This window comes from Notothenia rossii (assembly GCF_949606895.1).
Source record: "Notothenia rossii genome assembly, chromosome: 10".
NCBI lineage: Eukaryota > Metazoa > Chordata > Actinopteri > Perciformes > Nototheniidae > Notothenia > Notothenia rossii.
Window position 1 is genome coordinate 50693564 of NC_136908.1, and position 23183 is coordinate 50716746.

The window sequence follows — 23183 nt, forward strand, 5'->3', positions numbered from 1 at the left end:
TGGAACTAGTAAAGAGCAAACGTGCCAATTCAGTGCCATCTGATATGTCATTACCTCTGAGCTACTCAGCTACAATTACCACTTATTACCACTCATTTTGTGTGACACCTGTTATAACCCTTTCTGTGTCCCTGTGCTTTTATGTTGTGATACAATGTCAATGGGACCAGATATATGGAAAAAGGCAGGTGCATAGTTTTACTGTTAAAACTGTCAATGTAGATAACAATGGAGTATTTTTTTTAACCGAGTAGCTTCTCTGGCTGATGCAAAGCTGAGGAAATTTGAAATTCCCCAAATTCATGTTAGAAAGATTATATGAGGAAATGGGCAGGCTTCACTTTTGATCAGCGAGATGAAAGCACCTCCAAAGATGTCTGCAACATTACTCTTTGAAGTTCCGTTACAAACGCCTAGTCCACGTCCTTGATGTGGATAAAGAAAATGGTGCTAATGAGCATATGAAAGCAAATCATGGCATAGAGGTAGGCAAAATATTTCCTAATGGCCCCTGACCTTCGTTTTAATGAGAAAGAAATGCTCATAAACCTCCTAGACAAATGCTCTTGCTGCTTGGAAGTTTACCATCTCATTACAAGCTATTCAGAAAGTGTGTTTTCTGATATTCAGGCATTTAGAAAAAACCTGACCAACAGACCACAGACAAAATATTATTATAGCATACTAAGAAGAATACCAGCTATTAAAAACACCATAGGCCTATGTTGAATTTCCTATTCATTTGAAAAAAGCTAAATGTTCTTTATGAATATGAATATTGGAGTTACAAATGCCAAGTGGCCAACACAGATTACTCCAAATGAATGCTAATGTTGCTTATTTACAAAACACAACCGTGTGCTAATAAGTTAGCCATTCACTTTTAATGTTATGATTATGCCTATACTGTGGTATTGCCCCCAAGTGGGCAAAAAAGGTATAGGTGCTGGTTTTATGTGGTATTAAATGTAACTGATAGCTTTTACAAGTAATATCCTTTACTTAAAGTGTTACTTGAATAAAATCAACCAAAAAAATGCTTCATAAGTCTTTAGTGGTGGTAGTGCAGCTAGCTTTGACTTTATTTACCTAAAAATCAACAATCACCGGCTATAAATCATAATTCTGTTTAGTATAACCATCTGAATTATATCAATGACCTACTTTGTGTAAAAAATACCAAGAATTTAAAGTGGTAAATCTGCAGGCATTATCGTTGTACATTGCAATTATGTGTTGTGCAATGATGGACATTACTACAGGCATAGCAACAGTAACTAAGGGGGGCGTATTAAGCTAAAGGTTGATTAGGGAACAACAAGCAGGTGTGGGGATAGGTGACTGGAACTGGTAAGACAGTTATAGTTAACGTTGGTTCTAATTGTATATACACGTACCCGTGCCCCTATTTACATGAGACTCATTAACTCAGAGTCATTTAATTAATGGCTGATTAGCATCCTCTTGATGACTCGCTCCATTGCCAGTTCTCATCTGTAAATACAACTCCCGCTGGACTCACAATCCGAAGTTAGTGTCAATGGGATCCAAACCTGCAATTCAATTAGATCAATATAACCCTCAATGTTTCATTATAGAGCGCTTGAAATAGAAACAGGCATTGGATTTCTCTGCTTATTGTCTCCATATATAGTATAAAGGCAAATGTGGTTAAGATCTGTGTGTTCCACATTTCCTTTTTATGGCCTTATATAGTATTCACACAATCAGGGCCGGAGACTACTTCATTCCCCCTCTCCCACAGCTCTGCCAACAGTAAAAGCTCTCTTGTGTCTGCCGTCAGCTTTATTGAGTTACTCCTATATTCCAAGAATTCAATATCAGCATGTGTGTGTGGGATGCTTCTACACACAAAGTATCTAACCATCAGAAGATAACATGATACAGCCTTGCAGTGAAAGGACAGTGTGGAGAAGTCAGTTGGTATTTACTTGCTGCTTCTTTTAAATCCTGATTTTATATTGTTCTTTACTTTAATGTAGACATAAGGGCCTTCAGATCAACTGCATAAAGGCTGTAACCAACGATTATTTGCATGGAAGCCGGAACCTATATTTTTGGTATTTGGATGATCTGGATTATTGCTTCTTGACTAGTATCATATCTATTTCTGAAATACTTTAATGGAAAAGATGAAAAATATTGGATCTAGCTATTTATTCCATATATGAATCACCAGGATGATGGAGAACACATGTACGATGTACTTATGTATGAGAAAATATACTATATGTTCCTGTTCTGTTTTGTTCCATCCCACTTGGGCAAACAAGATGTGTGGAAGGTTTTAAAAAATGGATGATTGTTGAACATCTCTGTTGCTTTGTGGAGTGACATGAATGTAAATCAGCAGCCTAGCTCTCAGTAATATAAGGTGTGGGCGTTCTGCTTGCTGGTGGAAAATAATGTTCAGTAGAACATCATCTCTGAAGTGAATCTAAGTAAACTACATTTCATTTCTGGAAAACGAACTTTGTGAGTGTTTAAAGATGCTCTAATCATCATTCTCAAAAGTGAATGATGATTAGAACTCTTAAAAGTGGTTACAATGACATATTATGTGAAAGGGGTTGCAGAGATTTTTTCCCCCTACTTTGCAATTCACTGCACATTTTAGTGTCATTGGACTGTTTATTTGACAAAACAAGCAATATGAAGAAATACCCAAGGTGTCTGGGAACTTGTGATTGGCCCCACTACTGCCTAACATTTTGTTGACAATATGATGAATTGGTGAATCAAAAAACTAAACATATATGGTGTGAAACTAGAAACAGAGCAGTAAATCTCTGCCACTGTCAAACTGCGGCAATCTTCTCTCTTTTTTGTGTGGTCGCAGGTCTCTGGACACACAGTCTGAATAAAACATGTTATTGAGAGTCGTGAGTCCAGTGATTGAGTACCAAAAGACTTCCCTCTCCTTTCATTATACATTTGGTCTGGTAATTTCAGAGGGCAAGAAATGAATCAGCCAGGCTGGCAGACTCATTGAGTTTAAGCTTATTAGGGGAAGATAACTCATTGGACCCTGCAGTCTAAGCCTCTAAACTTAGATTTAGTGTAAATTGTTATAACTTGGACCATACTACCCTATATTTATATGTTTACTTACTTAAACATGCTGCTACTTAACATAGATAAGTAACAATTAAGCTGCCACCTTTATTTACCTTTCATGTGAGCTTATTTTATTTTATTTTATTACAGTTTCCTTGCCTCTTAAAGGTCACCTATTGTGAAAATCCACTTTTGCATGTCTGTTATACATAAACATTTGTCCCTTCTGTGTAAACAGATTCTGAACGTTTCAGGAAAAAAGATTTGCTTGCTTTTTTTCCTGATACATTTATATAAAAACCTGTCTGAAAATGAGCTGATCAGATGTTGTGATGTCATAACGACTTTTTGGCTTGTTTAACCATAAGCCAAAAACCAGCCCCCCCCCCCCCCCCCCACCTTATCACCTGAATCTCCTCCTAGAGCACCATTGTGTTCTTTTTAACCAAATATCTCTCAGAGGGGCGTGGGGAGTGGCTCCTTATTTTTCATCTAAAGTAACAGACAGAGAATCAACACTTTGGAAACAGGGCTGAAACAGAGGGGATTATGGGATACTGCAATGATCTGTTTGGTGTTTCGAGCTAAACACCTCAGAGACATGTTTTTTATATATCTGAGACCTATCATTTATTGATGAAAAAGAGTATAAAAGGGAACCTTTAATTACATTAATGTTAATAACATTTTAGTACCGCACAATTCGATAAATAAAGGCTTTGTGATTTTGTGAGAGCTGGTACCTACTCTTACCAGAATATGTTACCTTCTAACTGAATGCCCGGCTTATTCCCTCCCTCCCTTATTCACATGCATATAGTTAAGCCAATGCAAACAATCCATGGATTGGATTGCTGTTCTATCTTTCCTGCCCCAGCTGGCCTTGACTGAGTCTATTTCCATTATCCCACCCATTGATTTGCCTTCTCGTGCCTGTACTGTTAAATTAATTGAACAGGGCATTTTTCCCTTTGGCTCACTCTCAACTCACACCCGTTCCCTGTCCCTCTTTTCCGCCAGATGTTTCCAGGGCTATCGAGCTGCTGGAGAAGCTGCAGGAGTCGGGGGACGTGCCGGGTCACAAGCTGCAATCTCTGAAGAAGGTCCTTCAGAGTGAGTTCTGCACGGCCATCAGAGAGGTGAGTCACTGTCAAAGAAGGGAACCGCTGTACCGTGAACGGCAACATGACTCATGTCTTTTCTTTCTTTCCTTCTGTGAGACTTTTTATTTATTTTTGCGGCTTTTTCTATGTTGACCTTTCTCGGGCTACTACTCTTTGTTGTTGATTCTTCCGTTCAATCATTTCGTCCTTGGAGCTTCTGTTGATGAAGGTTTTTCTCTTTCACCTGTTCATTCATGGATTTTGTGTTGCCAAGACCGTAGTAATGTTTCTGTCTCATCCAAACAAACCGGAAAAGTACAACTTTCTTAAATAAATGATATGACAAAGTATAACATCAGGTTGTTATCTGAAAACATGGTGACCTAATGCCATGTTCATGTGGAGTGTGAAGTGTTGATTGAATATTTTACACCAAGATTAAAGGACATGTCTGAAGGCTTTTGGTGATGTTTGTATTATAGTTGACCATATTTAGAGTACAGCAGGCACAGTATCTAGACATTAGCCAACACACGTTAGCATACTTTGCATTTAGATATATTTTACACGTAATTTACTCTCATTTTACTAACATTTGTGTTGTGGTGAAACTATATGATAGTAACATTTGCCACTTCACAAGTGAATGAAGTGGAACATTTAGTGTTAAGATTGATGCAAAATTAGCATTTAGTATTGTACCTTTAGCGATTAGCTTGCGCAAACCTAACCTATGTTTTGTTTTGTTCTAGTACAAATTGAAGCCAAAATGTGCTCCGTGGTAGTTTCTTTCAAACTGAACATTAAATAAAGCAATAAAACAATAACATTTGAGATTGTACCTTCAATTTACTGTTGGGCTACTTCTAAAGAAGGGCTGCAGCATAATGAAAATGTGAGATGATTACTCAAACAGCAGCAATTAATTTTTAACTGCATGAAAAATTCACACTGAACATTTTAATATCCATGAGGCCAGAGAAAATTATGAGCATTTCATTAACTTGGATGTTCGATGTGCTTGTTACTGTGAATTTTAATTAAGCAAATCACTTTTAGAGATTTGGTATAATTACTTATTATAGTGATGGAACCAATTGTGAATAACAAGCAGGAGTTTCCCCCTTTTGCTTTGCATGCTTTCGTTCGCATGCATGCAAACGGCCACCCACTGATCCATCATCTTAGACCCATTCATCAGGAGTATGGCGTACTAAGTAAACAACGCTACATGACACCACTACACAGACTTATAACAGCCGATCTTGTATATTTAATGTGCTGTCTGAATAGTGGGCCCAGACACTAAACAGAAAGAATATACAATTTATATTACTAACACATCTAGAATTTGAGAGAGTTCATGTGTTGTGCAGAAACCTTACAAGCTAAAACAAACCTTACACTAACCACATATTCAAAGATCTAATCCAATCCTAACTACTAAATTGTCCCAAAATATTGAACTTATCGGTCTAAACTTGGTAGGTAAATAGATCAGATATTATAAAAACAGACACATAATAAGGGAAGATAATAATCTACGTCAAATGCATTGTCCAGAGGTCCCCAGATTTGCATTATTAAAACAAGGCACTGTGTGTTCTATGTGCTTTTTAACACACACATTTATACTTCTATATTTCTTCCAGCTTATAGAAACTCATGATAAGCTTTGTTTACAGTCGGTGCCTTGATGCAATATTGCAAATGTTGGCAACAATTAATGATACTGATTATGAGAACTGGCCTCTGGCAGAGCAAAACGCAAAAACCCAGGCATCATGCAAAGTTCCAGGAAGGCAGAGAGTCTTCTTCTCTCTCTCAGGGTGCAGCTCTTCTTGGCCCTCTCTAGGGAAGCTGGCACATCCTGACTCCAACTGCCCATCTGGAAACCAGCAGAGCAATCTCAGTGCCAGCCAGTGAGTGAGATGATTCTCAAAAACCTTTGAAAAAGACTTCAGCAGCAGTAGCAGAGGCCCTTGTCAGAGAGGCAAAGATGCAGACCACTTCACCCTCAAAGAGCTGACTAAACACAGTCACCAGGGCAACCATCAGAGATGCTCTGGGATAAGTGAGCTGCAGAGAGGTCGACTCTGGTTTACAGTCGATTACAGGTTTGAGAGAGGCGATGATACAAACAGCTTCTCTCCGCGGTGTTAAACCAGCTGGGGGACAGGTTGTAAGTGCTGGTCATTGTAAAAACTGTGGATTATTATTGTTATTACGCAGAGCATTGAATGAGTTGTTGTGGTGGAATCTCCCAGTTCTCAACAGCTGGGTATTACCAGAAACAATTACAGAAGACAGTAACAGGATGGTTTAAATGGCCTAATATGCATGAGTCTATTTGAATGTGTTTGTGACAGAGGAGCAATTACCCTCATACATTTTACTTAAAGGTCACATGTCATGCTTTTCCGGTTATTACCCGTCCCCTTGTGTGTTATGTAGCTTTTTATGCATGTAAACGGTCTCTAACTCAGAAAAGGCGTGCCTATGCTGCCCCAGAACGCCTCGTTGGAGATTTCTCTTTTTCCATTGTTTCCTTGGACCAATCCGCGGAGCTCCTCACACACACACACTCAGCCAGCCTTATTTTTCTCAGCTGCAGCTCCGCGGATTTCTCAGCCTGGACCTTTATATTTACAGTCTATGGCCTGGCGGGCTGCACGATATATCGTGTCGTGATGATAATCGCATGGACGTGCGATTTAAATTTAAAAAAAAGATTTACATTTTTTTTTTTAGGACTGGTGATATTAAGTAGGCAGATTAACTCAAACACGTCATGTTACAATTATTTTGCTGCTTGCTACAAAAGAAAAACTTGCGCGGCTCTCATGTCAGGGGTACTTGAGTGAGTGACATGCAGGCTCTGCATGCACAGCAAACCACAATCAAATCTCCAAAGCAAACTTAAAGGTAAAAATACTGAATAAAGTAGTTTCATGTGTTTCTCCAGGGCAGTTCGGCGCTGCTAACCGTGCTAGCCCAGCTTGTTGATCTGATAACTTAAGATCCAGACGTCCGTGACTAAAATCCTTCATCCGGTTAAATATAGTTACAAAAATACCAATTGTATAGCATTAAAGTTCAAGATAGGATGGTTTGTGGGAAAAACAACAGTATTTTCTTCAATTCCTGTATGTTTTCAATATATATCGCAGGGGGGGAAAAAATCGCAATGTCAGTTTTTTCCAATAGTGCAGCACTAGCCTCAGCCTGAGAAAGAGGGACACGGCGAAGCCCGGCCTGGGCCCGGTCTGAGCACACACACAGACCCACAGCCAGACAAACAAACACAAACACACACACACACAAACGCCATTGTAACACATAATCACTGATGTTCCGCTGTAACGGTGGTCGACTCATCAGAACAGAGTGGGCGAGCTGACCAATCAGAGCACAGTGGGCTCATAGGGAAGGGGGTCAGTTGCTCCAACAAGCCTTTTAGGACAGAGAGTGAATACACATACTATACAGAGATGCTGTATGAGAAACCAATGTGAGTTTGGAAAATTGCACAATACAAATCTATTTTAGTAGAACTCAACAATGGAATTATGATCAGTAGAAGTGGCCATGACATGGGACCTTTAACAGATGAACATTTTCACATAAACGTTGCCGTTTTTTTTTTCTTTGGTATCTTAGATGTCGGACCTTTACACCAGCACACAAATGCATTACTTTGTGACACAAACATTTGCACAAAATGATAAGGTAACTTCAACAAACAATGTTCGTTATGCTGGATTAACAATCTCAAGCATTTGTTGAGGCTTTGAAAGGGATTTTTATTATATGATTACACTAGTATGAATCCAGTTGTCACCTGGAAGAGAATACATATCGCATCCCAAGTACTATATGCTACTGTATATGTAACAAAAAATAAGCAAAAACAATGGTTCAATTTGTTATGGTAATAGTTTTCCTTCTCCTCCTCCAGCCTTGTTATGTCAGATAATGCTATATAATCATATTCTAATTCGTTTTGACTGCACACAATTTTCTTTCCTGGATGTCATCCATCAGTGTTAACTACCCTGGAGTTAAAAGAGCCATGAAACATAGGTTAAACTGAAAGCCAACCCTCCTGTTTTCTGCATTCTAATCACACACACCTCTGTGACATTTCCTCATTACAGATGACCTTTCTTTCAAACTCCGGGCTTTGTCTACTGTGTGAGATCATTTCCTGCTTCACACACATGGTTGGCACAGCCTGACAAGATGAACATACTAATCCTCAAAATATAGTCAAAACCCCACCTCCAAACCTGATCCTGTCTCTGCCAATAGAATTTACCGACATTAATCAGCCTTGTTGAGGATGTCAGGCCGGCTGTCAATGTGAAGAATGATCAGCGGGGAAAAGAGTGTGTTCAGCAGTGTTGGGCTAAATGACAAAGAGTTTGATGAGGCGTTGTCTTTTTTTCCCCTGCCATGTTCATCAATGAGTAGGGGAGGTGGGGGGCGGTGTAAGTCTCACTGCATCAGCCTGAATGAGTTGTCAGGGTCAATCAGCCTTGCAAATGGGAAAGGAAGGACACAAGACAAATGACTGGAAGGGCTAACCAGCTGGAAATGATAGAGAGGGGGAATTTCGTAGTACATGGAGTTAGAGAGGGCGACTTGACAAACAGGAAGTTGAAAACGCAGGCCATAGAAATAGCATCTTTCATCAGTTTTAACACTGCAGTTGATTTTTCTCATTACAGTTTTTAATCAGCATAATGTGTTTTTATTACAAAACTAGCGAGTGTGGAGGATTTGTGTTAAATGCTTCCCACGTCACATTAAGTTAAAGGATGAAAATGACATCAAGTTCAATATTTTGCGCTGTGTCATAGTTAGCAGCACAGAGAGGGAAAGTGTATTGTTAAGTCCTGTGCTGGTTATTATCCTTTTACAACCAGCTAAGTCAGCTTTTACCCTTCCCCCTCCCTCCTCCCTCACTCTGTGACTCAGTAGAGGAAGAGGGAAGCCATGGTTACAGCAGCGTTGTCACGTCAGTGTGCCCCGCAGGCATCTCTCTATTCTCTGTCTTTGTGACATCCTCCCATCCTCCTAGGTGACGCTCAGTGCCGATATCCTGTCCGGAATATTGAGTGAAGGCTTGTGTGCTTATCCATAATCTGCTGTGGTGAACCAGGCAATAACAAACATGAAGGAGAGGGGGCACTGATGGGGTCAGTGTTTTAAGGGATGGGCAGTGAAGACGTCTGGCAAAAGGAGAGGCAAGAGGGTAATTGAAAAGATGCCTGCAGGACAACTGGCCTCTTTAGAGTGAAGACAGCCACAACAAGCAGACTGACATTCAAAAGCACACAGCCATTTGTTCTGTTATTCAGGGCACTGCATTCAGGTTCAAAATGTAGAGCAATATTAAATGTGCATCTTATTTAGCCTCCTTTAAAACACTTTCTTACATCAGTTATTTATAATTTAATTAACAAGAGAATGTTAAAGCTGCAATAACTCAGTATATGTAATCTCTGCCATGCAATTTAATTCTTGTTTTCAGTTGAAGCAGTAATCTGTGCTGAGTTTTAATAAAAGCAGCTAAAGAATTAAAATAATTTACCCAAAGGAGTTGTTGTAGCTCTGAAACAAAGTTGAAAGAGAAGGAATTTTGGAGAGCAATACCACACCAAGTGAATGCTAATGTTGCTCTGTGTATGCTGGCTGGATTATTACCGTGGATAATGTGAGCTAACATGTGAGCTACTTGATACATTTGAATTCTTCTGCTTAGTTCCACCAAAAACTGCCTTGAGGGAGTTGTGTTCAAATGTCAACTTTGATAGCATTTTGCTGGTGAAAGGTCAAGGTCACTGTGACCTCACATGAAGATATTTGGCCATAACTAAATAAATAATACCTTAATTAAGGCAATTTGACACCTATGTCTAATAGAATAGTATGAGAAAATGATGATATTTTAGACAGACAGGGTAACGAATGCAACTTGCCGAGGCATTCAACCGTGAGGGGTTATTTATTAGTTTAAATATGCTTTTGCAATGTCAAACTATATCGTATATTCTCTATAATAAATGAGGAAAAAGAGTACAAAGTTATGCACTGGTGAAAAAGCACCTTTTTTTTAGACATTAATTAAGCCTTCAGTCGCTAATGCAAATAACCTTTTAAATCAATCGCTGATGCACCCACAGAGAGAAGACTGTTTATCTGCAACACTTAACAGATAGATGACCAATGAGAGATATTTGCGGGTAGAATAAGAAGGGGTCATTAGTAGTTGCAGTAGTAGGAAAGAAAGTGGAGAGAGCTTGGGGAACAAGGAAGCCACTCTGCAGGCAGACTGAGGCAAGAAAAGCCTTTCACGGCATTTCTAAAGCTGTGCTCAGTCTCAAAAAGTGCAAAGGTGGAAGAAGTCCTCAGGAAAATGTGTCATTTGGGAGCTGAGTGAGAGTGTGTGTGAACTGCAGGCTGCTTACCCCCCCCCCCCCCCCCCCCACCCCCCTCCGAATGCATCAGCACTATAAATCTACAAAAATGTGTTGCACCTTGAAAGGGGGAGTCACACTTTCATATGGTCTTTGAGATTCATGAGCAAACAAGACAACAGAAGCCCAGGGATATTTTTCTCCCAGTCTCTGAGAACCTTACATACAAATATATCAGGATGTGTATCCTATAAGCATACATCCTTTTGATTCAGGGAAGCGGGGCCTTTGTTGTGTTGTTCGGCACGTCAAAGCCACCGGGCTTGTTCGTTTCTACGCTTTGATGAGAGACATCATGTAGTGACTGCAAACAGATGATTACAATTCTGCACCACGACATACAGTATGTCACAGAGGAGAATTTTGAGCTGTTTTCACACTGAGAATTTTATCATGATTAGATTTTGATTGCTCATTTGCTAAATGAGCTGGAACTGCCGTAAATTCTAATGTGTTCGCACTCGTATCTGCTGAAATTGTGCGTTCCTGGCAGTAATTGATGTGTTTCATCGAGTCAGTTGCGATGAGTAAGCAAAAGCGTTTCCTCCGAGGCCTGTTTGCAATCGGCCCCATGCTCTCAATCACTTTCATCTCCATCCTACCATTGCATTGTTAATTTTTTGGTTTCAGCAGCGGAGAGTTCAGATTTCAAACTGCAACACAGACAGCATTCTAATGTGCCGTAACAGAAAAGTGTACTTTAGTGGTACAGTCTATTAACCACAGAAAGCTTTATTCATCTCAGTTGTTAGCTGTCAAAGGTCGGCTGTTTGAAATGATTCTGTCTGCCTACGAAAACCTTGCTTTTTACCCAACTGGACATACAACTACCCATGTCTTGGCACCAGCTCAGGTCCGAAAGTAGTGTATTACTGCCTGGAGACTCTTTGTGCTGTGTGTTAAGACAGGGATCAGATTGTGCCTACAGAGTTTCACTATTGCTGGACACTGCACAAATAAAGAGCTCTATTCCGCTTGTTAAGACTAACATTATATAATCCCCAAGTCTCTTACAAATGCACTCAAAAATATGCTTAATACAGTAATTGAAATATTTCCTCTGAGGGCTTTTTCCTCACTTACCTGATTTGCTGCTGATCGCTTCACATTTGTGTGTGAGTGTGTTACGTTGAGTAAGTGAAATTGTACAAAACCCTGATTTGCGTGGTGCCACTTTGAGTTCAAAATAATGAGATTTACATACTGTTTGCACATGTAAGGTAAATGTAAGCAGAATTATTTTGAGTAGTGCATTTCCGTGCCTGAGTGCCTTGTGTTTCCAATCAGTCATTCTGTTCCACTCGTGTCAGTACAGCCAGCTGTGAAGGAACGCCATTATTCGACTATGGAAATGAAGAGTTTGAGCTCCGACGCAGTGGAATGATTTCTCTTTCCAACCATGTCAAACATAACTTTAACACCTTTCTTTCTTCATTTATTTCAGGTGTACCAGTACATGCATGAAACCATCACAGTGAATGGCTGCCCAGAGTACCAGGCGCGGGCCACAGCTAAGGTAAGAGCATGCTTTAGAGATCTCTACATCAACATCTATGATTCATAATAAAAACATAAAATATGAGTGTAACTAATGGGTGGTGAATTATCTGTTAATCACATCGCCCAGTGATATCATTCTCATCTTTTCTTCTGGCCAAAGCAGAATGAAATCAGCAAAGTATATTAACTTTGCTAATGGCCATCATTAAGAGTGTGTGCAATTATTAGGCAAGAACACATTAGAGTGCCAATGTTGTTGGAAAGGCGGAGTATCACAGCGCTAAAGCTTTGCCTAAGGTTGCTTTTGATGATATGCCGCACACAGAAACATTTACCACATAGTACTAGAGTTAAGCTTTAGTTTGTTTGCAGGGATGTCATGCTTTACTGTGTATTCAAAACATGAAAATGCCAAGTTCTAATTTCAATAAAAACTAGACTTGTTATCACTCTGAATGAATCAAAGGTAATAAGGGCATATTCAGGAGTATGACATGACATAGTCTAAAAGCTGTGGGTTTATTCAACATATTAATCCAGGCAAACGCACATTGATCCAGGGAAATAGATTCATGAGAGCGTACAACTATTTGAAACATTTCCTTCATGTGATATAAGAGGATTTGAAACTGAGAAACATAGGACCCTAAGCTTCCGTTTTAGGTTGTTAGTTCAAAATGTGTTCAAATCTGGAAAATGGATTTACAAAAACTGGTCTTGTTCAGATTATCCGAACCAGGATAACCACATTTCATGTTGTCAGAGCACTGCCCATTTGTGTCATTTGTATTATCTGTTTTTTATGAAGCGGAGCGGCCAAGATGTTTTGAATCCAGGAATGCCCTTATCGTATCTCATAGCACATTATCTGGCTTAACCAAATATAACAGGGAGGAGGCAGCTTCGTCCATACTTAAGAGGTTCAGAAAGTCCTTCAGCCATCTGTTTAAATTGAAGCAGTTGGGCTTTCTGACTTTCCAGTTCATTAGGACGAGGCGTTTAGTTGAGAGGCATACTAGGGCTACGAGTTTTATTGCCAATTTAGATTTGATGCCATTGGGCGGAGATCCCAGCAAGCATGAAGCTGGACTTCAGCATATATCTGTATTCAGGAACTCAGCGAGTGTGTCTCCAGCTAGTTCTGCTAAAGTAGCGGCTCCGAAAAAAGACAGGCTTGAACCCAGACACAGAGTCACAAAAAGGCAGGGAAGATGAAGCTTTATGTTTACTAAAAATCATCAAAGCGAGGGTCAGGATCAGGCAGGCAGAATAACACGGCAGATGAACTACGCAGATGCACAATAGACAGTCAAACCAAGGTCACACACTCTCTATCAAACTTAAATTGATTATTTTATTCAGGCTGCACTCTGAAGAGAATATTTCGGGTTTCACAATGTCAGACAAACTTGTAATCAACACTGGCATCAAAAGGGAGACATATTACAGGATGTGCTTGGAATTCAACTTCTTGAACATTTCTCTTTCGATATGAATCAACTAGGATTTCAAGCTCTTCATCCTTCTTTCAACTGTCTTCAGTGACGAAAAGTCTTTGATTTGAGCTGTGAATATTTCTTTCATTCCAGAAAATATGGACCCTGATTTATCTGATTATCAGATCTTTATTCTGCGTTAGGCACAGTTTTTTTGGTAGAAACATTGACGTCACTTGAAATCCTGTTACACAACCTGGATAAAAAAGCACTAAACTAATACAATGATAGAAACTCACTTTATCAAACTAATCGCCTCATTATTTTGTTGGTAGTTAACGTTTTTAGTGTACAGTCTAATCTGTCTAAATTCACTTGGCATGTAGTGATATTCAATCACAATTCACTGCTTCTATGAGGTCTTTTTAGATCGTATCTGCTCATCAATTTAAATTACAAGATGTTCACAATTTAATAGGCTCGTTGTTTTTTCATGTATTTCCTTCTACCGCTCAACTATTTAATATTTCAGGCGTACAGGTTTTTCGTTGTCTGCTGCTTAGAAAACATTACAGCTGTGTCACAGGGGAAGGACAAAATCAGAACAAAGACATTTCCTGTTGCAGTGTGAATGGAATAAGCAACATCTGGTACACAAAAGAGACACTTGAGCAGCACTTGTCATCTGCACCTTGCCTGAGAGAGACACAGGCCTTTTAAGAGAGGAAACAAAGCGGCATGGCTTTTCTGATTTCACGTGGACGCTGTTGAGGATGAGATGTGGAGAGCAGAATAGATGAGAGTGCCTCTCCGTCTTTCAGTTGTTCAACGTCCAGCTGTGTCCACTCCTCTTCGCCACATCACAGTACTGAGTGAGTGGGAGGGTGGAGGATATGATGAAGGCTTTATTCTCTTTTGTTGCCTACTCCAACTCTCTGCCTCAAGTATGATCATGCAAGGTATGGTAACTCACAATCAACACCTGGTTTGAGTTTCAATGTATTGGGGATCACACTTGGATTTTCTTGAGAACTTTTCCAACTTTAATCAGAATGTGAGATGTGAGGAGTGGCTCTACAGGTGAAAACTGTTTTTTATGCACGGGTCCTTTTTAACGGTTTGGGCTCTACTCTGCTTCCATACATGTCGTCTTTCAGACAAGTGGAGAAAAAAACATCCATGAGCAAATATGTGTTTGCGTCTTGAGATATTTAGTTAATTTACCAAAAGTGAGCATTATAGTGCCTCATTTTGCAAATTACATTTCATAAAACTAGCAATAGAAAAATGTTTCGCCTCTATGTAAGTGAATTTATCTGGAATTGTTTGATAAGTATTTCTGTACGTCAGTTCACTTTTTCCCCCTTTTCATATAGTGTTTGGAATTGTGCAATACATACTGTGTCTTTAAAGGCAGTTTTCTTCAAAAAATATATTTTGTTCTCATACTCCAGAAATGTAGCAGCACTTACATACACGTTCCAGTTTTATTCCTCTTACTATACTCTGAAGGTTTTTACATTTATTATTTACAGTATAGCCTGATTTATATCTTGGCAACATGGCAACAAATATATATATTTATGACTGTTCACAGTTTTTAAGGATTTATAGAGTGATATAAGGAGAACCTTCCCTCTTTGAAAACAAAAAGAAACATTGAACTTGGCTTTTTTCTTTTCTTTTACTGTAAGCAAATCTTATTAAATAAGATAATGCCCCAATTTGCGTAGCCTATGAAAAAATCTGAAATCTTGTTATACAAAAGATTATTGTCTTGATGTAAGAAATCAAGAAGTAACCTCTTTTTAAATGTGTGAAGTTATTTCACCCAACAAAGAAAATATGGTGGTTATGCAGAGAAAAACTAAAAACTTTCTGTCTGTATTCTCTGAGCCGGAAGCAATCATGAAGTCAGGATTTAAGCGGCTTTAAAACTCCCTCCTACTTTCCTCTTCTTTGCCCCAAACTCTGAGTTCCTGCTCTTAAATCTGTATTAAAATGTCATATCAACCAGGCATTAAAACACACAGCTAATGAGCTGAGCTGGCTTAGCTGTGCAGACACTCAATATGTAGAGCACTTGAAATGTGTTTTACTTTCTTGTGAGAGAGAGTAATTGATTAGGAAGGTTAGAGTGCCAATTGCAGTCAATCAGTATCAAACATATAGTCTGAAATGATCCAAAAAAAGATGGTAGCAATGGTACTGAAACAACAAAGTGTCGCTGCAATAATGATGAAATGTGTGAAATATGCTGACACTTCTGCTCCTCTTTCTGGAGTTTAGTTAGAGACGATACATGTCCTGAAAGTTTCGATTTTTGTTTCACCTGAACAACTCGGTTCTCTTTGATTGCTTGATTAATTGAATCAATTTGGCCTCTATTTCCTGGCTCAATGCCCTTATTACTGATCTTAATACAGACAGGGTCTATCGGGGCTGTATGGGCTTCAGAGAAAACGATGAGAGCCGATGACCAAGTGTCTTTACAGCGTTGGCAAGAACGTCTCAGCTAGTAAGCCTTTCATTTGAAATGCTTTCTGAGTTTGAGAGGCGCCGGCCGTCTGCGAGATTGTTTTTTTCGAAGTGGCGGTATTCATGTTGAGGAGCTTCCTTTTAGCTTCACAATGCGACGCAGAGGAAGAGAAGAAGAAGGACAGACAGAGAAAATGGAGGGAGAGAGGAAGTTTGTGGAGTACAACAAGCAGATTAAAACTGGAAGCGGGAGAGGAGAAAGAAATGGGCAAAACAGTTGGAGCACAAATGAATGTGGATTTCAATATGGAAGAAGTGGAAGTGCTGCCTGAAGGGAACGTCAAAGACCTTAAAGATACGTGCCTGCTGCTGAATCCCTTTCACTTTTTTAACTTCCTTTTTTTGATCTACCTCACAAATCATAGATCATGCCGACTTGACAGCTAGGCCCCTGTGGCAATGCATCTGGATCAGTGGGCAGGGGGCGTCTTCTTCTCTGTTCGTCTGCCATTAGCTTTCCCAGACTCGGTTAACAAGCTCCTGGCTGCTTTGCTCAGAGCAAACGAGGAGCATGGAGCTCAGGGTTCAAAGAATCCCCTCAGCCGGCGACCGACACCCACCAGCTGGTGGGGAGACAGAGGGGGAAAGTCGTCTGGCAGCTCCTCCATTGTGAACTTGGATGTGTTAATCCGTGCGCTTAGAAAGCCAGAAAGCTTCTCATGTGGAGACTAAACCCCCAGCCCTGAATAAATCCTAATGCTTTGTTATAGCCTTCCTCAGAAGGTGCACCAGAGGTTCACAAACCCACCTTCACCATCAATTTCTGGTAGTTTTGAATCAGTGTCCTCCTTAGTACGCATTCTGAGTGTAATAAAGACACCATTAGGATTTTCATTTTCTTTTTTCTTTACTTCCCAACAAGCTCTTCTAATGAAATGACAGAGAGATTACACTGTATGACGTTTCCAAATAAATATATAAGTACAGGTATTTTTCTTGGTTTTTGGATAATTGGCAGTAACAAGAAGTCCCATCTTGCTTCTCTTCCTTCAGGCAACAGTCGCAGCCTTCGCAGCCAGTGAAGGTCATTCCCACCCGCGGGTGGTGGAGCTACCGAAGACGGAGGAAGGGCTGGGCTTCAACGTGATGGGTGGCAAAGAGCAGAACTCACCCATCTACATCTCCAGGATCATCCCCGGAGGAGTGGCTGAGAGGCACGGCGGGCTAAAGCGAGGGGATCAGCTCCTCTCCGTCAATGGAGTGGTAGGTGAAAGCTCTGATGGGAAGAGAGGCTCAATGTATTGATTTGAGGGAGAGTGCCAATAGGCGTTCCTGTTCTTTTTTATAATTTACAGTACCAGTCAGAAGTTTGGACACACCTTCTCATTCAAAGGTTTTTATTTATTTTGATTAGTTTCTACATACTCATAAAGGTGACTGAGAGAAGCCATGAGTGTGCAAACACTTTTTTGTTTACTAGATAATTCCATATGTTCTTTCATAGTTTTGATGTCTTCAGTATTAATCTACAAAGTAGAAACAAATTAAAATAAACACAAAAAATTGAATGAGATGGTGGGTCCAACTGGTACTGTAAGCTAGCTGCCGAAAAGATACATCCTAAACTAAAATACTTTTTTGAAACTTCTCGCAAAATGTTGCAATGATTCATTTCCAGTTCTATTTGCAGGTTAAGAGCTTTTGAGATCAAAGTGCTTCCAATGTTGAGCAAAAACCTGCTCGAAAAACTTGAATAAAACAGCTTGTACCCTAAGCTTGAGTTTGCAAGGATGTACAAATTGAGGAAATGTTTTGTCAGACTACTATTTCCAAGAGTATTGAAATTGTCTGCCTCTCAAATCCCCCCTTCTTTAAACCCCCTGTAGAGTGTGGAGGGCGAGCACCACGAGAAAGCGGTGGAGTTGCTGAAGGCGGCCAAGGACAGTGTGAAGCTGGTGGTCCGCTACACCCCCAAAGTGCTGGAGGAGATGGAGGCCCGCTTTGAGAAGCTCCGTACAGCCCGGCGACGCCAGCAGCAGCAGATCCTCATGCAGCAGCAGCAGCAGAACGCGGCCTCGCAGAACCACATGTCGTAGGTGAGGCGCTTCATTGCTTTAAGGGTGAGGGGTGGTGACGAGGGGTGGGAGACACCAGAAACACAAGGTAAGGACAAGGACTATGGGAAGTAATAGCCTGACACATGTTTTAAAAGGTAGGGACACATTCTGTAAAACGTTGAGAATTATATGACATGCCAGGGAGGAAATGCTAATTATGAAGCTAAAGTCAACAGGTGGTCAGCTTAGCCTAGCATAAAGACTGGAAGCAGAGGAAACGGGATAGCTCTGTTCAAATAGAAAGGTGGGTTTTGCCATGATATAGTTACAGCAAGGAAATCCCTTTAAATCCATTCAAAAACAAAAGTGTGCTGAGTGAGATTTTGAGTTTATTGCTAGTCTTGTGGCTGTTTCAGTTTCAAGGTGCCCCAGACGTTTCCTGTCGGAAAGTCCTACAGGCAGACACATTAGCATATATAAAAATATTTTTAAATATTCAAGATTCAAGGCTTTTATTGTCATTTGTACATTGCTACAGTACAGTGTAGTTATGACAATGAAAATCTTAGGTCACAGGCTCCTCCAACAGTGCAACAGTGCAACACAATAAAACATATAAAATAGTGCAAGTAAGTAAAATAGAATATAGTAGAAATAGTGAAGAATAGAATATATATATATATATATATAATATATCTCCCCTGAAACCATACTTTTTTATAACCCATTGTTTTAGATTTATTTAATTCATTCCTCAAAAAATGTACCTTACACTTTTTTCAAAAGTGTTGTGGAGAGTCTCAGAAGTACTACATTTGTCCAGGTTACAGCAGGGGAACATAGAAGGAGTGCAGAAATGAAATGGAAGCAGAGTTTTTCTTTAGCGCCTTGCAGGTAGAACACATTTACATCCTGGTGCGAGGCCCAAAACCTCAGTGGCATATTTTGCAAACTCATCAGCTGGCATGCTTTGTGCTAACTTTACTGCCTCTGCCAGTGTTTCTGTTGTAAAGGCTGTAAATGATTCAAGCTTGAACCGATTACATCTGTGGCTCATGCTCTGCAGGTACACGGATAAGTAGATACGGCCTGCAATGCTGCTTCTACAGCCTGATGGAGGCTTACCTCTTCTTGAAACAACATTTTTACAGTCCAAATTTAGAACAAAGCTTTGAACTGCCAGTCAAAGTGAAGTCTCGCTGTGTGAAAATAGCACAACTAAAAAGCAAGGAGAGACTTTTAAAACACCAATCACACCATTAAGCCGAATCAAATCATGCTACACCTAATTCTGCCCAGGCTTCTCGAATTATACGTTTCCCTGATGTATTTGAGGCGGGCATGTGTCCAAGATCTCTGTGTTACAGTCCGTTTGATGCCAAATCCCCCTAAGCATATCTCTTGTCTTGCACTTGGCACGGCACAGCTTGGGAAGGTATTTGGGAGCTTGTAACTGTGTGTTATGTTGGAGGTACAGGCAGGGAACCGAGCAGGGATCATGTTTTATCAACGGCGGCAATGCTGACCGCAGAAATTTGCTTTGGCGGCCAAGAGGCAGCTGACCAAGTGACACGCACAAGCGAACAAGAATGCAACATAAGCCGCCAGTTCGCCTGGTATTCATCTGTCTTTGTCACTGTGTCTCTTGAGTGTGGCTTTGTGTCCACCACACACAGACACAGATGATAAGACCCTAGAAAATGTATCACCCCATTTTAATTTAGAGCCTGTGTAGAGTGTGTAACAAGGTTTCAAGGTTTTTTATTTGTCATAAGAACATAGCTACAGTGTACTTATGATGATGACAATCTTGCAGTGCATCACAATAAAACAGATAAACAGACAAATATAGTTCAAGTAAATAGTAAATACAAAAAGAAAAATAGTTTTAAAAAAAAAGTAAAATAGTGCAATACTCGTACTCCTATAAGTTCTTGTATTCACATGGATGTCTTTCAGCAATTTATTGCAAGCCACCAGCATACCCTCCCTATAATTGCAGCAAAACAACGCACTCACAAGGTCTCTCTTCATAAATGCTCTGTGTGACTGTGTAACACAATGAACAGACTCACTAAATGCCCCAGTAGGCAACATTGTTTCTCCCCACAGCAGGCCTGACACACACACCTCAAAATCTTCTAATCACCAGATTTTTCATGAAAACGTATCAAACTTTGGCGTAAAAGATCTTCACTTTACACTCGTTTAAAATATATTTACATCCCATAAATAAAGCTAATCAATAACAGAAAAGAGGAAGTAACGCTACAGGCACAAGCACACATACAGATGATTGAGTAAATGGAATTCAATACTTCATATTGAAAAAGACAAGATTCCCAAACAAAGGAAAGAGTTGAATTGTTCCTGGAAAAATTTTCTCCAATAAAAAACATATTGCAGTGTAAGAAAGAAAGAAGTACCCCATCAGATGTACCCTAAAATTAAATGTCTGTCATCTCTATATAGTGAACTCTGTCTTGGAAAGGACAAATACAGTTGTTATGTTTAAAGCAAGGGAGTTGTAGGAAGGGAAGCTTTGAAGCTGGTTTGACAATCAAACAATAATTAAAAGCTAAAATAATGTCTTCTCCTAAAGTCCTTAGGCAGTACAGAATCAACTTAATAACCCTTAAGTCTCAAGAGCTCTCAGCTTGTTTCTCTTTTGGACTGATCTGCAGGTTGTTCCAGAAGAAGAAGTGAAGGAGAGCGTAAAAGGTGGCCTTCAAAGACCATCTGTTTGCGTTGAGGATCCCAAAGGAATCTCTCCGTCGTGGAGGAAACCAACACGTAGAAGAGTCTTTGACTTCCTCCTCCCTTCCAGTGTACCACCGGTTACTGAGCAAAAAATAAAGAGAGCCCTTTGTCCTGAAATTGGTGCTTTGAAAAACAAGTATGAGGGAGGCTAGCACTGAAAGTTAACTTTGTACTCCCTTTTATAAGTTGTTCTCCCTGGTGGTGAGTCTTACTGAAACTCCCTTTTCTTGTGTTTGTTGTTTTGTTTACAGTCATCCACTTTTGATTGCTTACCGACATCCATTACACCGTGGCACCTTTTGCCATTTTGCAATAGATATTATTTGTACAGTGGTGTTTCTATTGATTCTTCAACTGGTGCTCGTGTCTCTGTTTGAATGACCATCGGTTTCTTTCTTTCTGTCAAACTTGTCCTGTTTTGGATAAACGTGAACTCTTTTTTACCTTCTATATTGTAGCAGGAACGATTTTCTATCTTGTAGGTTTAGCAATAACACACATTTTTCAGTTTTTACATTTCACCACTAAATTCACAATTGGATACACGCACATATATATATATAAAGAGTTGATGGGATAGGCGCTCATGTAAGTCGTTGTAAAGCAAACTGGGTCTTATGAACTGTAAGGCAGCTTCTGTGTCCAAATATATCCTCTGTGCCATTTAAAGAGATTATTGATTTACAGGTGGCATGAATAATTAATGTGCAATAACTGCGATTATTAACAGACTTTGTAAGCTACACCCAACTCAGATTTATCTATAAAATATATGAGGTTCAAATCAATCCTTAGAAATGTTAACCGTGTCCTGTTCCCGACAGAAAAACAGAATGTCACCCGTTTTCATTTGTGGGAATTAAATCAAAATAATTGTTCAGACCTGTCTATTTTATAGTTTATGAGATCAGATTGCTCCTTTTAAATATTATAATATCACAGATTTAACATAAAGGTTTATTGTTCCTTTTAAATATTATGTATTTTTTCTGAGACGTGCAGGATATTATTTAAAGTCTAGTCCTTGTATATCAGCTCAACATTAGCACATGTAGATCTGCTCCATGCGTTTCTGTTCTGACAATCACTTTTGAGAAGACAGAGTAGAATGTTACCCTTTCTGTTTTCCTCCGTATCTGTCAGGTAAATCTGTTTTCAAAAACTAGAATTCAATTTGTAGTCTGCCACGTTTGTGTTTGCTTTCTCCATGTTGGTGCTTTTGTCTATTTTTTTGCACTCCTTTGTTGTTTCTTACACGTCTTGTTTTTGATGTTTTTTTCTTAATGTTCTGTAGGTGGCCGATTTCTTTGTTTGTTCAACCATGCAGACTCTAACCAATGTTTCTATTAACCTTAAACAAAATCTAAAACACATAACTTCCTGTATTCCAGATGATATTCCCCATGCTGTATGATGAGAACAGTGGATGAAAAAGCTGCCATGAATTTGAATTTGTTGAACATTTAGCTGATTGTTATTGAAAGAAAGTGACTATTTTCATCTTTAATATTTTCTATAATTTATCTAATTGCACAATTCCAGCAGAGCAAAACCATTCTACATGCATAATATCTGCCACATTGATATCTCCTATATAACCTGTCAACACTAAGGTCACCTAATGCCAACATTATTGTATTAGGTGACCTCTGGGTTCAGGTTTTATAGGACATTCACTCATTATTAACATCTTCATACAACAGACACCTTTTTCTATCGTAGATCACTGGTACTCTTTCTTAATTGACTTACATTTTTGAAGCTGATGGTCCTGTACTGTACGTAAAGATAAAAAAAGACAACCAACTGTTGATATGCAATTGTTATACATACTATATTTGTATAAATAAATCTATGTGCTTGTGTACAGTGAATTCTTCGTCGAGCCTTTATTCATGTCACATACTACATCTTAATGGTATCATTAAGTTAGACAAGATGCGATAAACCTTTATGAATCCCTGTAGGGAAACACAGGTGTCGTAGCAGCATTTAAGAGTGAAACCTGGGATAGTACAGATAAGAGTTCACTTAGGGATAATACGAATTTTAAAAAAAGTAGTATGAACAAAAATACCAACATAAGATACGGGGAATCACTGAGTAATTTACATAAATACATATAAGTGAGGATAATTATGAATAAAATATGTGCATGTCTTATGGCTATGTGCAAGTACATACAGTAGTAGGGCTTTGCGATTATGGCAAAAATCATAATCACGATTATTTGGGTCAATAATTGATATCACGATTATTAAATATGATTATTCATTGACTTTGAAAACA

At 39.4% G+C, this 23183-nt stretch overlaps 1 protein-coding gene across 3 annotated transcripts in view; it reads left to right on the forward strand.

Moving 5' to 3' along the window:
* lin7a (lin-7 homolog A (C. elegans)) overlaps positions 1–23183 on the forward strand; it is a 41275-nt gene that overhangs the window by 9259 nt on the left and 8833 nt on the right. The window contains exons 2-6 of one of the 3 annotated variants that reach the window (XM_079653981.1): positions 4099–4217; positions 12108–12179; positions 17131–17340; positions 17964–18173; positions 20819–22768. In XM_079653981.1, coding sequence (XP_079510107.1) covers positions 4099–4217; positions 12108–12179; positions 17131–17340; positions 17964–18173 — 611 coding nt within the window. In that variant the 3' untranslated portion in view covers positions 20819–22768. Of the gene's footprint in view, positions 1–4098; positions 4218–12107; positions 12180–17130; positions 17341–17963; positions 18174–20818; positions 22769–23183 lie in introns of those variants that run through there. The other 2 variants (XM_079653980.1, XM_079653982.1) reach the window with 2 other exon arrangements.